The sequence below is a fragment of the Octopus sinensis genome, unplaced genomic scaffold (genome assembly GCF_006345805.1).
Source record: "Octopus sinensis unplaced genomic scaffold, ASM634580v1 Contig18641_ERROPOS877441+, whole genome shotgun sequence".
In the NCBI taxonomy this organism is placed as follows: domain Eukaryota; kingdom Metazoa; phylum Mollusca; class Cephalopoda; order Octopoda; family Octopodidae; genus Octopus; species Octopus sinensis.
In genome coordinates this window covers 20,071-41,367 of record NW_021835958.1, presented here as the reverse complement: position 1 = coordinate 41,367, position 21,297 = coordinate 20,071, and the positions used below count along the sequence as shown (strand labels likewise).

The window sequence follows — 21,297 nt, the reverse complement described above, 5'->3', positions numbered from 1 at the left end:
ACGTCCCCGTCACTTAGCGGTTCGGCAAAATAGACCGATAGAATAAGTACTGGGCTTACAAAGAATAAGTCCAGGGGTCGATTTGCTCGACTAAAGGCAATTGTTTTCGTTCCAGCACACAATCTCAGATCAAGTCACTCGCTATGCAAGTACATCTCCTTATTATAACTGTTTTCCATTATGTTAGATTGTTTGATATTTAATTTAATTTGCTTCGTTTAAGTTCACTGATTTTAAGTTCAAATGGTCAATGAAAATATTCAATTAATTCAAGTGGTCTGTCATAAGCAACGAGATACGAGCTGCTACGCAAGCAAGAGTTATGTCCCCTGAACCCATAAACCCTAACTCTTGTGAGTTTGAAAATTAATTTTTCTTTGGCAAATATAATGAAAACGCTAGTATTTATTAGAATCGTATGGTTACATTTTGCATTATTGTATCTAATACGTTATCTACTAGGGCCCTGCATTCAGTGTTTTTGGTAATAATTATTTACATTAAGTAGTATATGTAATGTGTAAGGATCCTGCTGTTCAGCTCCTAGGTTAGACCTGACTGAGATCTATGATCAAAGATATTCCCCTTGTGACAATCTGGTCTTTCACACAGCTTAATTATCTATGTTTTTTGTGAAGACAGTAAGGTATAATTTGAGGGAGATATGGCTGCTATTTCTAGCGAATTGAGCAACAGTCTAGAAGCTTTCTTATTGGTTTATGTGGTTTATTAGTAACAGTTTATATTCAGCGGAAATCACAAGCGATCTGTGACATGCGTTCCATCCTTGGGTGGGTAGGATTAGAAACCACAGGGAAAACATCAAAAGTGACTGAATTAGAATGGCTCATAGATGTAGAAGTATTAATGCCAGATGTGTTCTATGAGATTTACTGTTGTTGACTCTGATTACCACAGTGACAGGTTAATTACAACTGGGGTGACATCAATGGGGGAAGAGAGAAATTACAAAAATAAAAGTAAGGTACAATGATTGCGGTAATATTTACCTGTATTAGTTCGACTTTCAACTCCTAGATGTTCACAACTATCAAGACTTTGAGCACGTGCTTTTTTAGAAGGCAATCCAGGAGTTCGGCGCTTTTCACTTTCTAATTCTTTTTCAACCTCTGAAAGAAAGATTGGCATAATAGTTAAACGTAATAAAATATAGTAGTCCACTAAAAGCAAATGCAGAATTCTAGAAATAATAAATCTGAAATCACCAAGTAGTAAAGGGTAACATAATGCGAGAAAACCATTCTTAAGTTTTCTACATTTGTTTAACCAGTTTGTTACTCTATTTCTGATGAATTATACAGCATACAATGTTGAATAAATTTTGAAAAAATAGTTAAGAATTTGGAATATAAAATATTCTTACAAAATTATAGACAATTTAAATATCTTCGTTTAAGTATCAACAATGTATCATTAATTTAATTAACATCATTATTGTTCAACCCATGCTAGCATGGAAGGTGGACGTTAACGATGATGAAACAGAAAATTTTCTATGTTAGAATTAGAAGTAGTTGCAGGAGAATGGGTATCAAAATGGTTCAAATTGTTTCACATATATTTTAGGATCCTAGCCAGGACAAGATATCAAATTTGATAGTCCAAAGGGTACAACACAAACATTATAGCAATGCTTCAATGAAAATCTCACGGTCAACGGTCAAGTAATTTAATTCCACAATAGTCAAGCCAACTTCGAATATCTATAGCGAACATTCAGACTATTGCAGATTACTAGAGCGAAAACAGTTGTGAACAACAACCAGGACAAACTTTTGTCAGCAATTTAAAAAGATACAGACATGACTGTCTACAACTGCATTGTTTTGAATTCAAATTTAATCCCACTGTATAACTCCTTAGGCAAGTCTCTTGTATCGTAATTTTGGGGCAATCAAAGCTTTGGGAGTGAAATTTGTAAAGAGACAATGTGATTATGGGTACTGGATTTATTTGATAGCCTATCTGACTCATGGAAGCCTTAGTAGATACCACTTTGTTATAAGCATCTGGGTAAGTCTCTAGTTTGAGGACAAATTCCTCCCTTTCTTTCCACAGTTCCTGGAGACTCTGAAGAGGACCACATGCACTATCTTCTTCTGATTAAGACATTAAATTAATATAATTGTTCTAATTTAGGTAAAAAGTTTGTGATTTTGAGAGGATGGATTAGTTGATTATATCAATCCCCTGAATTCAACTGTTGCTTTATTTTATCAACCTTGATAAGGGTGAAGGGTAATATTAACACCAGCAAGGTGAAAAATAACTTTACAGTCAAAGTGGCTTAGGATTCTGAGTTATTATAAACAGGCAGAAACTGTGATGTGTTCTAAGACAAGGAACATTACTCATTTCAAGCTGCTTATGAGACAAACACATGTTGCCCTCACTTTTTCGTTGAATGCCAATCAGAAGGAAGGAGTATCTAATTGTAATAAAATAGTGCTTTTGTAAATAACAAGATTTGAAAATTTGAAATCAGATTTTATTATGTTCATGCCTTTACCAATAGAAATAATAACGAAACTGAAGTGACCCTAACTAGGAATTGGAACTAGGTTACCAACACAATCCATCAAGAAGCTAGATACTGAATGACATCTGCCACAAAACCTGATAAAGCCAACAGACTAGAAGAAAAGCATTTGGAGAGTTTTTTAGAGTTGAGACCAACCTTCACTAATACTGGATTTTTCAAACATATTTTCTAAAGCATTGTGGATGTCTTTAAATGTAGGCCTTTCTTTGGCTTCCCACTGCCAGCCTGCAAAAGAAAAAAAACAGAAAAATATTGAAGAAAAATATAATTGAGGTTGAGTACTTTGTAAACGTTTTTCAAAAGCAGATCAATATTTCATTAATAGCTCGAAACAACAATTCATTAATTATTTCAAAATAAAACTTTGTTAATATCTAAAAGTACTTATAAATATCTAGGCCAAAATCTTTTGTTTACATTTTACTTCATACATTTTCACTTTAAATAATAGACAGTCGAATTTATTCAGTCAGTTCATAAATCCACTTAATCCTTTTGTGATAATATTTTACCATTCAGGTGTTTCAACCATCAAGAATTTGCAAAGAGTTTAGAAAAATATCTAACTTCTCTATTATTAAGCTGGCATTTGGAACATAATAAAAGGTTCTTACATAAAAATTACAATAGAAGGTTTAGATTTCAATATAAACTCTTCAAAACAGATGGTTTTGTATCATAGAAGCAGAAGTGGTTTCTCTTATAAAAGTAAGTTAACATCAAAAGATTTAGCTCATAATGTATTTTTACCCCTCTGTTCTATATAAATGGTTCCAAAATCATATAAATGGGGTAGTGTATGGGGGAGAAAGGTTTTCTCAGATGCATGTATTGTTGCAGCAACTGAATTTTAGAGTGAGTTTGGAGTTACTACTACTACTACTACTACCACCACTAACCTATTTCTTTACTACCCACAAGGGGCTAAACACAGAAGGGACAAACAAGGACAGACAGACGGATTAAGTCGATTATATCGATCCCAGAGCGTAACTGGTACTTATTTAATTGACCCTGAAAGGATGAAAGGCAAAGTTGACCTCGGCGGAATTTGAACTCAGAACGTAGCAGCAGACGAAATACTGCTAAGCATTTCGCCCAGCGTGCTAACGTTTCTGCCAGCTCGCTGCCTTGACTACCACTAACCATGCAACAGTGACATGTAGGGACTGTGTGTCATCTAGATAAACTAAGTCAGGTAAACATATGAGCTTCACCCTGGGGCACAATACTTTGGTTGCTTCAACACATGAGTATGCAATCAGTAATCAAGCACTTTAATGTCACAATCATCAATATCATAGATAAATGGATGGTAAAGCCAACAAAAGAAAAAGATGAGCCAATGGGAGAAAAAAACTTTACCAGTTGCTTGAACTGCAAGAAATAGCAAATATCCCTTTATTGAACAATGAACTCCTGGCCCAGGGTTAAACAACAACAAAAATAGCAAAACTATACAATTATAAACTGACAACACTGAATCCGTAATTTGGAGTTCCAAAAATTTTCAAAGACCAAATAACTTTTCATTGAGCCTTAGCAACTAGCAGTAGGACAGCAGCAAATAGCTAGCTCTATGAGTCAGACAGTTCCCTTATCTTCTGCTGGTTAGATCTTAATAGTCAACTTTCTATTCTTACTCAGATCTGAGAGTCTAGGAAACAGCTGACGCAACCAGGGGGAATATGACACTGTCAACTAAGACTGTAGTTCTTCATTAATATGTGAGATGTATGTCAGTGAATACACCTGAGTTTCTTACTGTCAACAATGAATGTCTTAATGTTTTTGTGTCATTATATTTGGTCTAAGGTAAGACATTAAATCCTCACTGAGCTGATTAAATTTTTTCATACTAACACGCAAATACTGAACTAATTGGCCAGTAAAAATAAAATGTGTGTACTATGTCATATGAAAAGTGGAGAGTTCCAGAAAGTACCCCATAATCAATAACAAATTAACTTGGCCCCCATGTCACAAGTGCACATGCATGGAACCAGGTATACTTGGCTCCAGTGCAGTAAGGGTTAAACAGCATCTGATAATATGGCTCCAGCTCAGAAGTTCAGAGGTTTTGGAGCATGTCAAGTTACCGCCTAGTCACTACTACTTCCAGTTCACTTTGGCCTGGGATGGAAACAGCTGTTAAGTAACTTTAATCATTGATTATATAGTAGAAGATGATGCTGAGATTAATAGAAACAAGATCCCGGAGGAGGGCTGACTCCTAGACATCTATCACGCAAGCTCGTTAATGTGTGGGGATGCCCTGAAGTAACATGAACCAGCCCCTCTGCCTAAAGGTTAACCCCTTGACAACGGTTGACGCAAATATGCGATCACACTCTTGTTTGCCTACCAGCGGTTAACGTAAATATACGATGTAGAGCTGCCCTACATCTATTACGGACTTTTTAGCGGCTGGAATATGCTTACATTTGCTATCGTGTACTTTATCTCTTAAAGTGTGCACGCTCACCGTCCCGTGCATTATCTTACCTATTTTAGGTTATATTCAAGTCATAAGACTAGCAGTAGACCAATGACATGCAGATACATTAAATGCATAATAACGTGTTTTGGGTTGTCCCACACACAAGCTATTTTTTTAACTTGAGCAGAATAACTCGTGCATATCATATTATGATAAATAGCTTCACATAGTTCATTTTCATAAACCGGTAGACGTAAATGTACGACGCTATATTATTGTAAAGGTGAACATAAATAGATGTGAGCTCGTTGGCACTTGTGTGTTTGCATGGCTTCTTTAGATAAAAAAAAACCCAGAGCAGTGTCTTGCATGCTTCGTGTAATACCAGCGTCAAGGGGTTAACTAGGGTCTATGTGTTAAATTGTTACTTTGAAAGAGCAGTTAAACTGCAAATAAATCAGCAAAAGACAATGAGGAAACTACTGCTGTATCCCACCCCAACAAAAAAACCATGTAGGCATAGCACATGAAGAGAAATGGTCATTGTATTAATAATCCAGTTGTTCAGTTCAAGAACAGATCTATGATTTAAAAGCATTCCAGCTATGACCATCCCAACTATTTTTTCAGCTTTATTGTCAAATACTACACTATCCAATGTGTCATTAAATTTTCTTCTTGTAAGACAGTAGGGTGTGATTTCAATGAGGTTTGGCTCCTGTTTTTACTAGATTGAATGACTGCACGAAGCAGGGGTAGCCATGTTGTTTGATTAGAAAAGCTAAATAAATTTTTCTTAAATTCAAAAGTCACAACATATTTTTTTAAAATTATAATATTATTATTTATATGTATGTATATATGTGTGTATATATATATATATATATATATATATATATATATGAAGATAGTGAGAAAAGCAGGGTCTATAAAGTATTCCAATTTCTCCCATTCCTGTATTTCTAAAGAATATAGTCTAAGGGAAAATAGCACTGAAACCCAATATCAAATATTATTTTGAGGGCTTCTGTGCTGGTGGCACATAAAAAGCACCAACTGATCGTGGCCGTTGCCAGCCTCCTCTGGCCCCTGTGCCGGTGGCACGTAAAAAGTACCCACTACACTCATGGAATGGTTGGCATTAGGAAGGGCATCCAGCTGTAGAAACACTGCCAGATCAGAATGGAGCCTGGTGCAGCCTCCTGGCTTCCCAGACCCCGGTTGAACCATCCAACCCATACTAGCATGGAAAACGGATGTTAAATGATGATGATGATGATGTTTGCACATGGTAGCTTCAAGAGCTATATGAGATTTGTGAGCCATTGATTCACCAGCAATGGCATAAAAGCTCCTCACTGACTCATAATACTGTATGGTGGGGGTGATGATAAAAATGCTAGGCACTGTTTTGCAAATTGCTTCCGCTCTAAATTAACCTAAGTTGGCCCTGTCCAAGTTGCTTTATGACAACATCACATACAGATGCTTCCTTAGCAGGGAGACAATGTTGTTGCTTAATGGCAAGCTGGCAGGATCGTTAGCATACCAGGTGAAATGCTAAATGCTTAGCAGTATTTCATTTGCCACTACATTCTGAGTTCAAATTCTGCCGAGGTTGACTTTGCCTTTCATCCTTTCAGGGTCGATTAAATCAGTACCAGTTACGCACTGGGGTTGGTGTAATTGACTTATCCCCTTTGTCTGTCCTTGTTTGTCCCCTCTGTGTTTAGCCCCCTGCGGGGCAGTTAAGAAATAAATGTTATTGTTTAACCCTAGGTAGCCTTCATGGAGAAAATCTATAAGCAAAGATATTTTTTTTTCAAATAGCATATCTAGGACTATGTTTTATAAACTGTCTTTCATCAGACACTAAACAATGGATACAAAGAGGACTTGGCTGTTATTTCCAGCAGGTCAAATGATTACATAGGTAAGCTCCTTTGTGAGCTTTCAGAAGATATCACATTGGTGGCAATGATTTATAGCTCAGCTACCACTTGTAAATTGTAAAAGTTCCTAAATACATGTGTCAAGAAGTGTTTAAATTCGATATTACCTACCTGTATTGCGAATTACAAAAAAGCCTCATGAAACCGAGATATAAACTTCAATAATTTAAAGAAGAGAAACCAAACATTGTCAGCTATCCATAGAATTTCTATATGCAGGTTAACCTTCCCCTGCTGTTTATCATTGCTTTGTCTCTCTCTCTCTCACACACACACACACACATTTATCTCTCTCTTGCTCACATTTATCTCCTTTTTTCTCAAACATGCTCACATTTGAGTCCCTTTCTCTCTCTCTCTTGCTTACATATATCTCTCTCTTTTCCACACACACACACACGCACACAAAACACACACATGTATTACAATACATGCACACACTACATAAAAAACAAAAAAAAAAGTGGGTAGAAAATCTGAAATGCGACTTAATAATTACATTTCAGCATAAGCAAGTGGACATTAAGTGGACATCCTGCTGGCCGTTCCATACGGTAACCACGTTCCAGTAAGTGATAGACTTCAGTGAGATCAGCACCAGGGTAAGGGGACATGCCATAGGTAGCCAGCTCCCATAACAACACACCAAATGCTGAAAACAGAAGGAAACAAGAAAAATTTGAAACTGGAAGTAAGAATGACAGTGGTGGTGGCAGTAATAAATGGTGCGCATGGTGATGACAGTGGTGGGCATAGTGGACAGTGATTATTTATCACCTCCACCCTAGCGAAGGTGGAGGTATTGTTTTCAGTTGTATTTGTTTGTTTGTCCATGGACAAGATATCTCAACACTTGCTGGATGGTTCGGATGAAATTTTCGGGGATGTTTGGCCTCGTGACTGGCATGAACTGATTAGATTTTGAGATTGATCCAGCATCAGACAAGGATTCTGGATTATTTTTCCTGTTTTTTTTTTTACTTAATTTTTGAGAGTGGTCGGGTTCATTTTTAGTATTCTTGTTTGTGAGAGCAGTCGAGTTTATTTCATATATTCTCTGATTAGCCAGAGAGAATTTTAAAAATGAGAATCATCATCATCATCGTTTAACGTCCGTTTTCCGCGCTAGCACGGGTTGGACAGTTCGACTGGCTTCCCAGACCCCGGTCGAACCGTCCAACCCATGCTAGCGCGGAAAACGGACGTTAAACGATGATGATGATGATTCTCATGTTTAAAATTCTCTCTGGCTAAACATTGAGAGGACGTTGGTGTTGCTTTGGCAGAGGTTTGCACTCTCTGAGTGCGCTTGTTTATTTATATATCTATTATTTAGAAGGAGGAGAGAGAGAGCCTGTAACCTTTGCAAGTGCTTCCAGACTGATAAGATTCATGTGGTTTATTGTTACTTTGAATATTTGTAGGTGTTGGTACCTGTAGTAAAAACGTGGACAGGGAACGATTCCCAGAGAGTCCTAGTAGCTTTCAAAGTTTCAATGTAAAATTGTGTTGGTGAAAACGTAGTTGAGTGGATGTGAAGAGGAGAGGTAGGTGCATCAAATGTGATTGAGCTGAGGTGGTAAGCAGCTTGTTAGTTCAGATGGTCAGAGGTGGAAATTAGTAGCAATAGAAGTGGTCGAGAGAAGTAGTGTGAACAGCAATGATAATGCTTGTGATAGTGATAAGGTGGTGGTGGTGGTGATGGTAAAAATAATAATGATGACCACAATGATGATGTAATTATTGACTGATTCTAACCAATTCTGTGCTAAACATCCAGGCCTATGCAATAGAAGTGACTGATAAAAGTTTACAAGAAAACTTCAGAAACTCAATACCAAATCATGACCTCTCGAATATGTCCTATTGCAGTCTTGAGTGAGAGAGAGTGTGTACTTCTGCAATCAATGTTGTCTTCAATGCTGGCATGGCCTGGAAGGTTTTACAGAATCTGACAAGCTAGAATATTGTGTCAAACTCTAACATCTGCTTTGGTGTGGTTTCTATAGCTTGATGCTCTTCCCAATGCCAAAACACTCTACAGAGTGTACTGGAAGCTTTTTCCATGGTGCCAACACTAGAGAGGTAGCCAAGTAACTTGTCAGACAAACCTCTTAGCTGAGCAGGGAGTAGTATTGAGAGAGGTTGCTGAGTGCACAGTGCTGAGAGGTAAAGTATGACAGAATGATCAAAACAGGTGCCTTGCTTGAAGAGACACAAGCTACTCCAACTGCAAAGAAAGATAAAATTTATGGTGATGAGATGTCAGGACATACCCCCTAAGGTACAAGAAGGTGAATATAAGAGAATAGAGACGGAGGATCAGGAATTCACTAGAATGTGAAAGGAGAGTGATATGTGGTTATGACAACAGGCACTCTGTTGGTCACAACAAGGGTTCCAGTTGATACGATCAACCAAACAGCCTACTGGTGAAATTAATGTGCAAGTGGCTGAACACCCAACTGATATGTATGCCTTTAACGTAGTTCTCAGAGGGACTCAGCATGACACAGAATTTGACAAGGCTGGCTCTTTGAATTACAGGTACAATTTATTTTTGATAGCTGAGTGGACATGAAATAAAGTGTTTTGCTCAAGGAGACAATGTGCTGCTGGGATTCAAACTCACAACAAACTTATGATCCTGAGCCAAATATACACCACTATGCCACAAGCCTTCATGACTGATGGTTAGAGATGGGGGACGAAGGTGAATACAGAAAATGGTAAGATGGAGTCATGGTCAATAGTGAATTCTTGGTCTTGCCAAGTGAGTAAATTTGTTTTACTGAGGAGATTTAATAAGTCTGAAATATGTTCACTGCTTTCAGAGATGACTAAAGACCAAATTCACTTCCATGTTTTCCCTTCTTGCAAAAGCTCAACCAATTGATCATAATCGAGTTACTTCCCTTGCTTACTGTTTTCTGAGTTTAACCACCCTGCCCTGAAAAAAGTTCTTGTCTAATAATTTCATGGATAACCCCTTTCTTTGTGAAAAAAACTCCTATATGTACATATGCGAGATCTTAGCTTATGTGTGTTTAGTAAGTAGAATGTTGCCCTGAGATATTTTCCTTCAGGTAACATAATCTTTACAGTGTTGTTCATGTGATTTAAGGGCAGTTTGGCTATTTAGAGAGAGAGAGAGACTATGTGTGTGTGTGCACATGCACTTGAGCAAGTTTCTGGTGAGAGAAACAGAATGTTCAGGATGGTGTTGTCTTGGTGTGATTACTTGATATTTCTCCCAGGGTCATTCTGACTGATTAGCTCTATGGTCAAAGATGTTCCAACCACGATCATCTTGCACTTCAGCTTCTCACAGTTATTGCATCTAGGGATACACTGTTAATGCTTCTTCTTTTCTAAAACGTTACAGGATAATTAAAGGAGAATTTGGCTACTATTCCTAATAAGTCACATCATAGAAAAATACTGCAGAATGAAGATATCTTAACAGATAGAAACAGTTGACACTCCTCACATTCAATATTGTTAAGGATATTATAGCATAGTGAAAATATCTGCACCCAGGGACGTTCATTTTTATAGGCGTAGGAGTGGCTGTGTGGTGAGTAGCTTGCTTACGAACCACATGGTTCCGGGTTCAGTCCCACTGCGTGGCACCTTGGGCAAGTGTCTTCTACTATAGCCTCAGGCCGACCAAAGCCTTGTGAGTGGATTTGGTCGACAGAAACTGAAAGAAGCCCTATGTATGTATGTATATATATATATATATATATATATATATATATACCAGTCGTGACTTACAGTTTCAATATCATTAACTGGCCAATTACTGAAATATGTAATCTTGACAGAAAAATACAAAAACTGTTGACAATGCATATATATATATATATATATGTACAGGTGACATATATATATATATATATATATACAGGTGGCATATATATATATATGTGCAGGTGGCATGCAAAAGCACCCACTACACTCTCGGAGTGGTTGGCATTAGGAAGGGCATCCAGCTGTAGAAACTCTGCCAGATTAGATTGGAGACTGGCGCAGCCATTTGGTTCGCCAGTCCTAAGTCAAATTGTCCAACCCATGCTAGCATGGAAAGCGGACGTTAAAGGATGATGATGATGATATATGTATGTGTGTTTGTCCCCCCAACATCACTTGACAACTGATACTGGTGTGTTTACGTCCCCATTAGTTAGCAGTTCGGCAAAAGAGACCGATAGAATAGGTACTAGGCTTACAAAAATAAGTCCTGGGGTCGATTTGCTCGACTAAAGGCAGTGCTTCAGCATGGCCACAGTCACATGACTGAAATAAGTAAAAGAGTAAAAGAGCATGAAATTACCAGATATTACGGTCAGGAATATACAATGTTTTATGGTATCTAACGGCACATTTTACCAAAACATGTCTCAAAAAAATCACCCTGTGTCCTATATGTGAAGTTGGGCCTCTCATAAGTTTTAATGCATAAAAATCTTATCCTGAATTTTCACTGCTGAAATTTGAGCACATCAAATATGCATGTGTGTCTTTTATGCCATCAAATATGATAATAAATGGAGTGAATTCAGAAATCCAAATGACATTTCACAACAAGGAATATGATATGATGGTGGTTACAAGGGGCATGGTGTTGATAAATCTATTCAATTCTGAATTACTTACCCCAAACGTCAGATTTTGTAGAAAATTTATTATATGCTAAACCCTCTGGAGCTGTCCATTTGATAGGAAACTTAGCTCCAGCATGGGCTGTGTAGGTATCATCTTTCATGAGACGAGCAAGGCCAAAGTCAGCCACTTTCACCAGGTGATTTTCTCCGACCAAACAGTTCCGGGCAGCCAGATCCCTGCAAATGAAACCAAGGAAAAAAAATTAATTAAGGAACATCAGAACAATGAGGAGGGGTTTATATAGAATAGACCAGCTAGTTCTTTAAATGTTTCAATAATGAAAAAAATATATATATATCTTACCAAGATCAAGAGATAATAAAGATCAAAGGCCCAGAATGCTGCCTGCTTGAACTACCACTACAGTAGCTTAGCTGGGAGGAGTGGGAGGCAAAGGAAAGGTCTTCTCCAAGTGATGTTTTTATGGGGGGGTGGAACTTGTACGTCTGCTGTATAAGCTGGAGTTGGATGGGTGGAGGAGGAAAGCAACTGAAGGACTACCTTGGGTGGCACACTCTAGCTGCACCAGTCTCAAGTCTACTGGCCCATTAAACCAGAAACTATCCCAATTTCTACAGTAGAATAGCTAGGTTGGGAGCCAAGGGGCAGTCTGCCCAGAGCAGCACTTGCATGGGAACAGCTCTTTGGGTCTGCTGTATAAGCCTGTACAGTGATCAGGGCAATCTTGAAGGCCATACCTGGCAGCATACCTGTGTTTATACCTATGCCACTGTACCTGCCCCACTGCCGCCAATGCTTTAGCTTCCACCGACACCACCACCTGATACTGAGGTGATTATAATGAACCTAGTCTTTTGCAAGCATCCAGACCAGAGCACTAATTCACCCCCTACTCATATTTTTGGTGGAGACAGTCATTTGCCAATATTGAGGCTGCACATTATCTACATCAGTGGTTCTCAACCAGTGTCCAAACGTCCCTTAAGAGTCCATATAAGAATTTTTTTTTGTGTTAAAATCTATCTACAATAAATTGGTTACACTTCTACAATATCCACAATATTTTATACAATTCCGAATACTTTAATGATAAAAATATATTATGATTTTCTTTTTAAGATCGAATGGCTAGGAGGTTCCATCCCAGTAGGATAAAAGGTGTTCACAGGTAAAAAATGAATGAGAAACATTACTCTACATCCTTCTTGACCAGTCTAAAGGATTCTGCAAAGGTCATGGACACTTCCCTGCATTCCATCACACACACACACACACACACACACACACACACAAATTCCAAGAAGCTAATTAAATATTTAGATACCTGCCAACTCTTTTATTTACTTTTGTTTGTAAATAAATAACCCTAGTTCTTGTCTGGCAGTAAATCTGTCAAATGGTTAACAATTAGAATTGTTACACATAAGTTTGGGGCCTTTTAGGTTGTGGGATTCTTGATAGTGTATGGGGTAGCCATAAATATAACTAATGTAAACAATGACTACTATTACTATCTAGTCTACCAAGTTACTATTGCACAGAGCTGGTACCAGTTATGTACAGTAAAATGAGTACAGCAACAACTGAACTGGGTTTTTTTTTCCATTGACTAATTTACTGTGAAGGCATGTGGCCTAGTGGTTGGGGTGTTGCATTCACAATCATTAGACCGTGAGTTCAATTCCCGGACAGGGCAACATGTTGTGTTCTTGTGTATAACACTTGTCATTGTTTGTGGGAGGGAGAGTGGCAGAATTGCTGGCATGTCAAGAGAAATGCTTTATGATATATCTTCCTGCTCTCTACGTTCTGAGTTCAAATCCTACTTGCCTGGAGAATGCAACGGGAAGCCACTCCAGTATTCACCTAAGTCTAGTCATGGTAGCCAAAGTTCCGGTAATCCATTTAATGGTGGCAGGGGAGGGTAGAGGTCGTATAGAGAGTGCAGGAGAAGAGTCGCATGCACAGGGTCTGCTCAAGGACAGACTGCCATTAGAGTAGACTAATTTACTATATATTCTTTCAGAGTACTATCAAATGAAACCACCACCAACACAACAACAAGCACACAAAAATATATTGAACTTAAGTATTTATTGTTCCTTATAAACACAGGTATGCAGCAGTAATTTATATTTTTTTCTCTACAAGGCTGTCTAATTTCGGCATTAGCGGCATTTCATCCGTCTTCACATTCTGAGTTCAACTGCCATCACAGTCAACTTTGCCTTTCATCCTTTTAGGGGTTGATAAAGTAAGTACTAGTTGAACACTGGGATCAATGAAATCACTCACTCACTTCTCCAAAATTGCTGGCCTTGTGTCAAAATTTGAAATTATTATTATTATTATTATTAGACAAGACGAAGCAAGCAATGAGATTGCAATAGATATTTTATTGGTTGAATGATATTTCGACAGCAAGCCTGTCTTCGGCATGCTGCAGAATTGTTAGTGCGCTGGATGAAATGCTTAGCGGTATTTCGCCCATCACTCCAATCTGAGTTCAAATTCTGCCATGGTTGACTTTGCCTTTCATCCTTTTGGGGATTGATAAATTAAGTACCAGTTGAGTACTGGGGTTGATGTGATCGACACATCCCCTCCCCAAAAATAGCTGCCCTTATGGCAAAATTTGGAACAATTATTGTTATTATTATTATTATTATTATTATTATTAGTAGTAGTAGTAGTAGTAGTAGTAGTAGACAAAATGAAGAGGGCGATGCAATTGCAATAGTTATTTTATTGGTTAAACAATATTTCGACAGCAAGCCTGTCTTCGGCGAGCTGGCCAGAATCGTTAGCATGCTGGACAAAATGCTTAGCAGTATTTCGTCTGTCACTCCGATCTGAGTTCAAATTCTGCCAAGGTCAACTTTGCCTTTCATCCTTTCAGGATCGATAAATTAAGTACCAGTTGAGTACTGGGGTCGATGTAATCGACTTAATCCCTTCCCTCAAATTTCAGGCCTTGTACCTATAATAGAAAGGCCTATTATTATTATTATTATTATCATCATTATCATTATTATTATTATTGTCATTATTAAGGAGGCGAACTGGCGGAATCATTAAGCACACTGGGTGAAATGCTTAGCAGCATTTCGCCCATTGCTATGTTCTGAGTTCAAATTCAACCAAGGCTAACTTTGCCTTTCATCCTTTTGGAGTTGGTAAAAATAAGTATCAGCTGAAAACTAGGGTCCATATAATGGACTCATCTCCTTCCCTCGTGGCAAAATTTGGAACCATTACTATTATTGTTGTTGTTGTTATTATTATTATAATTATCATTGCAGTTGTTGCTGTTATTAGTGTGTTAGTGTGTGTCCCACATGGAGAAAGTGGACAAAAAAAAAATGATAATGATGGTAGTGGTGATGACAATGACAGTGGTGATGAGAAGATTATGCTGAAAACACAACCCTAACGGTGGTGGTGATGACAGAGATGGAAAAATGGTGGTGGTGGTCGTCGTCGTCATCGTTGTAATTGTAGTTGTGGTGGTGAAATCATAGTTAGTGTAAAGCCATGTATGGCTATAGATCATAATTACAAACTATTTTGGTAGGCAATTTTATCGTATGGTTTCTAAATAAAATTTATTGCATTCTGGTTGATGACTAATCTGAGACATTGCCACAGCATAATATAAGCCATCATATTGCATTTAATTTCAATCAAATCAAACCGATTCTTATAGCAATCCTAGTTGAATCACTAGAAGTAATTCGACCTCATAGATAGGATGTTTGATAACACAAAGGGGTAAGTGCAGATCTAGTCACTTATTTCAAGTTTTATTAAATAATAATAATAATAATAATGATGATAATGATAATGATAATAATAATAATAATAATGATAATGATAATTTCATTTATTTTCCACAAGGGCGAAGGGTGAGATGGACAATACAAAGACAGACATAAAGTGTGGGGGTTTACATATAATGAAATGGTAAAGAAAAGGGAAAGAAAGAAAGAAAGAAATTAAGTATACATGGTATATTCAGAAAAAGAAGGGATATATGCATAGCACACAAAAAGAAAAAGTGACAGGGAGGATGATAGAGATGTGGCCCTCCTGATACAGGAAGGCCTCTAGGGATAATTGAAGAACCCTATTGTCCGAAATTTCCCAGAAACCTCAAGAGCCCTCTCCAATTCCTTCTCTCCAACTCATAGGGCTACTCTAGCCATTTTTACAACTTTCACCTACATTTCTGTAAACTCACTCGAGAACAGCACTTCACTCTCCACTCTCGATTTCCTCTTCAAGTGAAACTTGAAGATGTCAATGAGAGCTCTACCAAAGAGGAATGAATCTGTCCTCATGCATTTCAGCTTCATCCACCAAACAACCTCTTTCACCATAGCCACCAAGCAAAGGAAAACTGCCTTGCCTGCCCGATTGAAGGAGGGTGGCAGTGCGATCATCACTACAGACCCAGCCAACAGACAGATCAGTCCCACGCGTGACATCAGCTGTTTGACATAATCTGAAAAGTCAGCAATGTCCAGACACTGAACGAGGGCATGCAGAACAGTTTTGTCACTCTGGGTGCAACTTGGACAAGCCCATCTGACAACACATCCGTGCCTGTAGAATTTAACTCGAACCGGTAGCGCTGCCAGGCCAAGGACCTCTGGAAATTATCCATGATAGTTCCCAACCAGAAAGTCCTCTAGAACAGACTAGCCAGTTTGTTCTCATCAGCACCCAGAGTCTCCCCGAGATTGTTGTCACACCTCCCTGCCATTAATCCTCTATAAACTTCTAAAGCAGAACATCCACCGATCCCATTGCCTGACTTGTCGAGAGCTGTGATCTCCTGATGACATTCTAGGTGCCAGATAGCCAGTCTCAGTCATCTCTTCACCCAGGACTGCAGTTCTGTCAAGGAGACGAGCTGCAGAAAGGCAAGCCTCACAAATGGAGCCCACACACATTCACCACCCAGAAATTGTTTCAGGTGGCATAACTTAAGATCAAGTCTGCGCATTAGGAGCCATGTCATACCTAATCCAACACTCAGAGGATGCTGGCAACAGACTGACTGCCTGACCATTGGAATGCATCCCTTCCATTAGAATTTAAATGAGAGATGCTCCAACCTGGTTAAGCAGTAACTAGGATAAGGCACAATGGTAAGGCAATAAATGATAACAGAGGCGACATAAAGCATTCGCCACCTTTGCCTGACCTTCAGAGACAGCTTCCTTTCAGACTGGCCACCCTGTTCACCACCTCATCCCAGTTCTTATCAACCTGGACATCGGGACCAAACCAGACCCCAAGCAGTTTAACTGGTCTATCAATCCAGCATCCAAAGATGGCATCATCCTGCCTCTCCAGGAGACCAACTGCAAACGCACCAATTTGTCGGCGTTGATTTTAGCCCCTGCAACCGACTCATATTCCATTAGGATGGAGCTGACTGTCTCCACTTCAGAGGCGTCCAACACCACAATGGTGACATCGTCTGCAGTAAACGAACAAACAGAATGATTTCAAATTTAATTATAGTTCTAATTTTAGTGACAGAATTAGCCAGCCTAATTAGTGTTCATAAATGTGTATATGTTATAGGTGTATGTATGTCATTACGAATACTGCTCACACAGAGTATATGGTACTATCATCATCATCATCTTCTTCTTAGGTCAGATGAAATTTGTTGAGGTAGATTTTCTATGGCCAGATGCACTTCCTGTTGCTAACTCTAACCTTTTTCCAAGTAAGGTAATATTTTTCCCCATGGCCAGACATGTTTTACGGAAGCTTAGGAACAAAGTACACCACGTAATATTGACACTCATTTACGACTATCAGACGCTGTCAAGGCAAGGAGACTGTGTAATACACACACACACACACACACAACAGGATTCTTTCAGTTTCCACCAACCAAATCTACTCATAAGGCTTTGGTTGACCTGCGGTTATAGTAGACACTTGCCCAAGGTACCATGCAGTGGGACTGAACTCAAAACCATGTGGTTGGGAAGCAAGCTTCTTACCACACAGCCACATCTGTAATATGTATTCTTTTACTAGTTTCAGTCAATGGAGAGAAGCTACGCTGTGACACCATCACCAAGTGTTTTAGTTAATAATATTGGTCCCAATGTCAAGTCTGCTACTTAGTCTAGAACCTTCTATTATTCCATGTCATACCGTTTTATCAGTATTATGTAGTTGTTTAGTCAATATGAAGAATTACCACCATTTACCAGTGTATTAAGACTTCATTCAGCAATTCAATGGAATATTCTAATGACTGTAGGGTAATTTCTACAGAAACCAGACATCCCCCACCACTTTAAAAAAAAAATTTTTCTTTCTTTTTCCTTTTCTTTTCTGCAAGCATAAATTTTACAATATGGTGAACAGTTATCTCCATTTTGTAAGTCAGCATTTCAAGAAATAGTCTGGAAACACTTCAAATGACCTAGATGGTCTACAGAAGAGAATTACTGATGTGTAAAGGTCAGAGTAGTTAGTTTGGTAGTGATGGCAGTACAGCAGCAGGATCCAAATTCATAACATAGAAAAGAATTAAAGGTCATTATTATTCTTTTAGTATTTGAAATCTTCAACATTGCAAACTTTACTGAATCTATTTGTGCCGAGATATGACAGGACAAATAGATAGTTCGTAATTTCTTCTTCCTTCAATGAAGAGCACAGACCAAAACAGTAGAGCTCTCCTTTTCTGTATGGTAAACTAACTTATTCCACTTTGTGTACTCAACACTTTAGTATTTAATCTGGCCATATCTGGCCCAAATGATCTACCCATTTTATGTCCAAACTGGTTAGATCAGGCTTCTCATACCTACCCTACTATGTCATTCTAAAACTAACCAATCACATCATCGAAATGTTAAAGCTACAAAATAATGCATGAGTCATTCAAATCAATGTGAATAAATAAGCATTACATTTGGGGAAATAAGCTTTACATTAGGTAGTGGGCAGGGATTTTCTTCACGACCCTCCTGACACAATTCCCGGGCCCAGCTGGCTCTGGCTGACAGTACCCATTATGGGCCCCTATCCAGGGTTACGGAAAGGAGACAACCTTCAAAGAAATCCGGAATGGAGCCCCATAGGCGGTTTAGTGTTCAACTCAACACTCTTCCGGCAGCTCCTGCAACCAAGCTGGTGCCAAACGTAATGCTCTGCACTCCTTTGGAGTACATCAGCAAGGTCGAGAGAGGAATCCTGATTATTGGGCTACCCAGGATTTTCTTACATCTGGCCCAGGCCTGCGCAAAACTGGAGAGGACATGAATTGTAAAAACCAGGCTGGATTAGTTTATGCGCAACTCCATTTTCTCCCGAGACAAAAGGATGCCAACAACAACATTTGGAAGAGTAATGTAAATGCTGAAGGGTTGATCAGTAAGTTACCATATTTGATAGCAAAATAGATGCACTTTTTCAAAAAAAAAAAAAAAAAAATTCTCCTTCCCCACCAAATCACCCTGGGTCTGATATACAAGGATGGGCCTATATTACATGCTTTAATATATACTAAAACCACTTCCTTCCGAGTATGCAGTGCTGAAAATGATAACATGTTTGTGCATCTTATATTGCCATCAAATACAGTAGCTATTTGCTTAACCCCTTGCAGACAGATTTAGTACTGACAGTGTGTGCTGTGTACTGGTATTAGGCTATTCAGTAAGAACATACTTTTTCATACAAGTAATTTTACAGTGTATTTACAAATTCTTCTCATTGTGGTATATTTGAAAACACAGTGCTGTACAGAGTGAAACGTCACACTGCTCACATACTATGTTTCAATGCAGTCTGTACTACTTCCTGTCTGCAAGAGGTTGGTTGATTAGAGACACTACAATATGTAAGAATTCTCTGTATCTTAACTTACCGATGGATATAGTTTTTGGCTTCTAGATATGCCATTCCTGACGAAATTTGTGTCGCCATATACATAAGAACTGTTGGTCCAATATCTTCCCTGTTACTACCTCGTAGATAGTCTAGTAAGTTGCCATGGGTCATAAATTCAGTAATGATATAAAACGGTGGTTCCCTCGTACACACACCTGTTGTTAAAAAAGATATCACAAAATAATTGGGAGCCATTAGTAATACAGAAACAATTTGAAGGTGTAGACATTAACAATATTAAAAACAAAGGCATTAAAGAGAAGAGAACATAAAGATTTCCTTAAACAATTGTTTGTCATAACAAATGTAAAAGATAAAAGATCTTATATTAATGGGTTACGAAAACAGGTCATAAATTCACTCTTGTGGCTTGAAGGTACCACAGGGAAAAGGGAAGTAACCATGGGAACAGAATAGGTGTCTAATTGAGCAGGTCTATGATGAAAGAAAGACAAGCTGTCAGGACTTTTTTGTTTTTTTTTTAAACATGTTGTATCTAGGATACATTTTACCTAATATAGCCTTTTGTTTTAAGATAAAAGGGTCTAATTCAAGGGAGATTTGGCTGTTATTTCTAGCAGACAGCAAGTGCGTCTGTCTTCAAGACACACATGCATAACAACAACAGCAACAATCCAGTCTACCGAGGTCTGAAATTTTGTGGGAAGGGAGCTCTCAACTACAATAACAATAATGGTTTCAAATTTTTCCAAAGGGCAGCAATTTTGGGTGCAGGAATGAATTGATTACATCAAGCCCAGTTTTTCACTTGTGCTTAATTTATCAACCCCCGAAAGGATGAGAGGCAAAGTTGAACTCAGAAGGTAGCGATGGATGAAATACTGCTAAGCACTTCACCGGGTGTGCTAACAATTCTGCCAGCTCGCCACCTTAATAATAACAATAACAATAATAATAATAATAATGATAATAATTGAGTCTTGGATGCAACACAAATAAAGCAAAACCAAAACATAGCATAATGATAATAATGGTCCCTAATTTAGGCACAAGTTGCAACAATTTTGGGGGAAGGAGGCCAGTTGATACCATTGAGCCTAGTATACACACACAGAACATAGAAATCCATGTGTTAGACAAGAATATCTTAGTAAGGTCTGCCGATATGCGGGTTTTGCCATATTTGCAGTAAGATGGTACGTGTTGTTATTTAACACCAGGCCTACTCTAACCAAACAGACCTACCATCCTTCTGTCTATTAGGGATTACATTGCACACATCGTATCCTTCTTTATTTAAGATGTTAGTTAGGGTGAGATCTGAAGGGTTTCAAGATTGCTATTTCTAGCAAGTTCAGCAACTGCATAGAGACTCTCTCATTAGTTTGGTACCTATTAATTAACAACAAGGCAGCCAATCAACAAGGCAGCCAATCAACAAGGCAGCCCACTTCCATCGCAACATGCAGGTGAATAACTATGATAGCACTGCAGACAAAGATGACACAAAGCTGTGAGATTAGCAATCAAAGAACAAAAATAATAATAATAATAATAATAAAAACTCTCTGGAAAAGATTTCTAAGTAAGAACAAACTACTTGTCAAGAAAAACAGCTGTGGAGATGGGAGAGATGAAAAGAGACAAAAGGGAAGGGCAGTAGGAGAACAGCACCCCTCACTTTCTATACAAACATAGCCAGTGTCGACATCACCACCACCACCACCACCACCACCACCATCACCCATCATTATATCACTCCTTAAGGTTCCAATGAAATTAATCTAGGAGGAACATATTACAGATGCTAACTTCCTGCA

At 38.4% G+C, this 21,297-nt stretch overlaps 1 protein-coding gene across 1 annotated transcript in view; it reads right to left on the bottom strand.

Moving 5' to 3' along the window:
- Positions 1-21,297, bottom strand: part of LOC115231479 (tyrosine-protein kinase Abl) — a 44,663-nt gene that overhangs the window by 5,295 nt on the left and 18,071 nt on the right. Inside the window, exons 4-8 of the mRNA XM_029801495.2 lie at positions 19,494-19,671; positions 11,615-11,799; positions 7,455-7,607; positions 2,699-2,788; positions 1,011-1,130 (exon numbers count right to left, since the gene is read on the bottom strand). Coding sequence (XP_029657355.2) covers positions 1,011-1,130; positions 2,699-2,788; positions 7,455-7,607; positions 11,615-11,799; positions 19,494-19,671 — 726 coding nt within the window. The remainder of the gene's footprint in view (positions 1-1,010; positions 1,131-2,698; positions 2,789-7,454; positions 7,608-11,614; positions 11,800-19,493; positions 19,672-21,297) is intronic.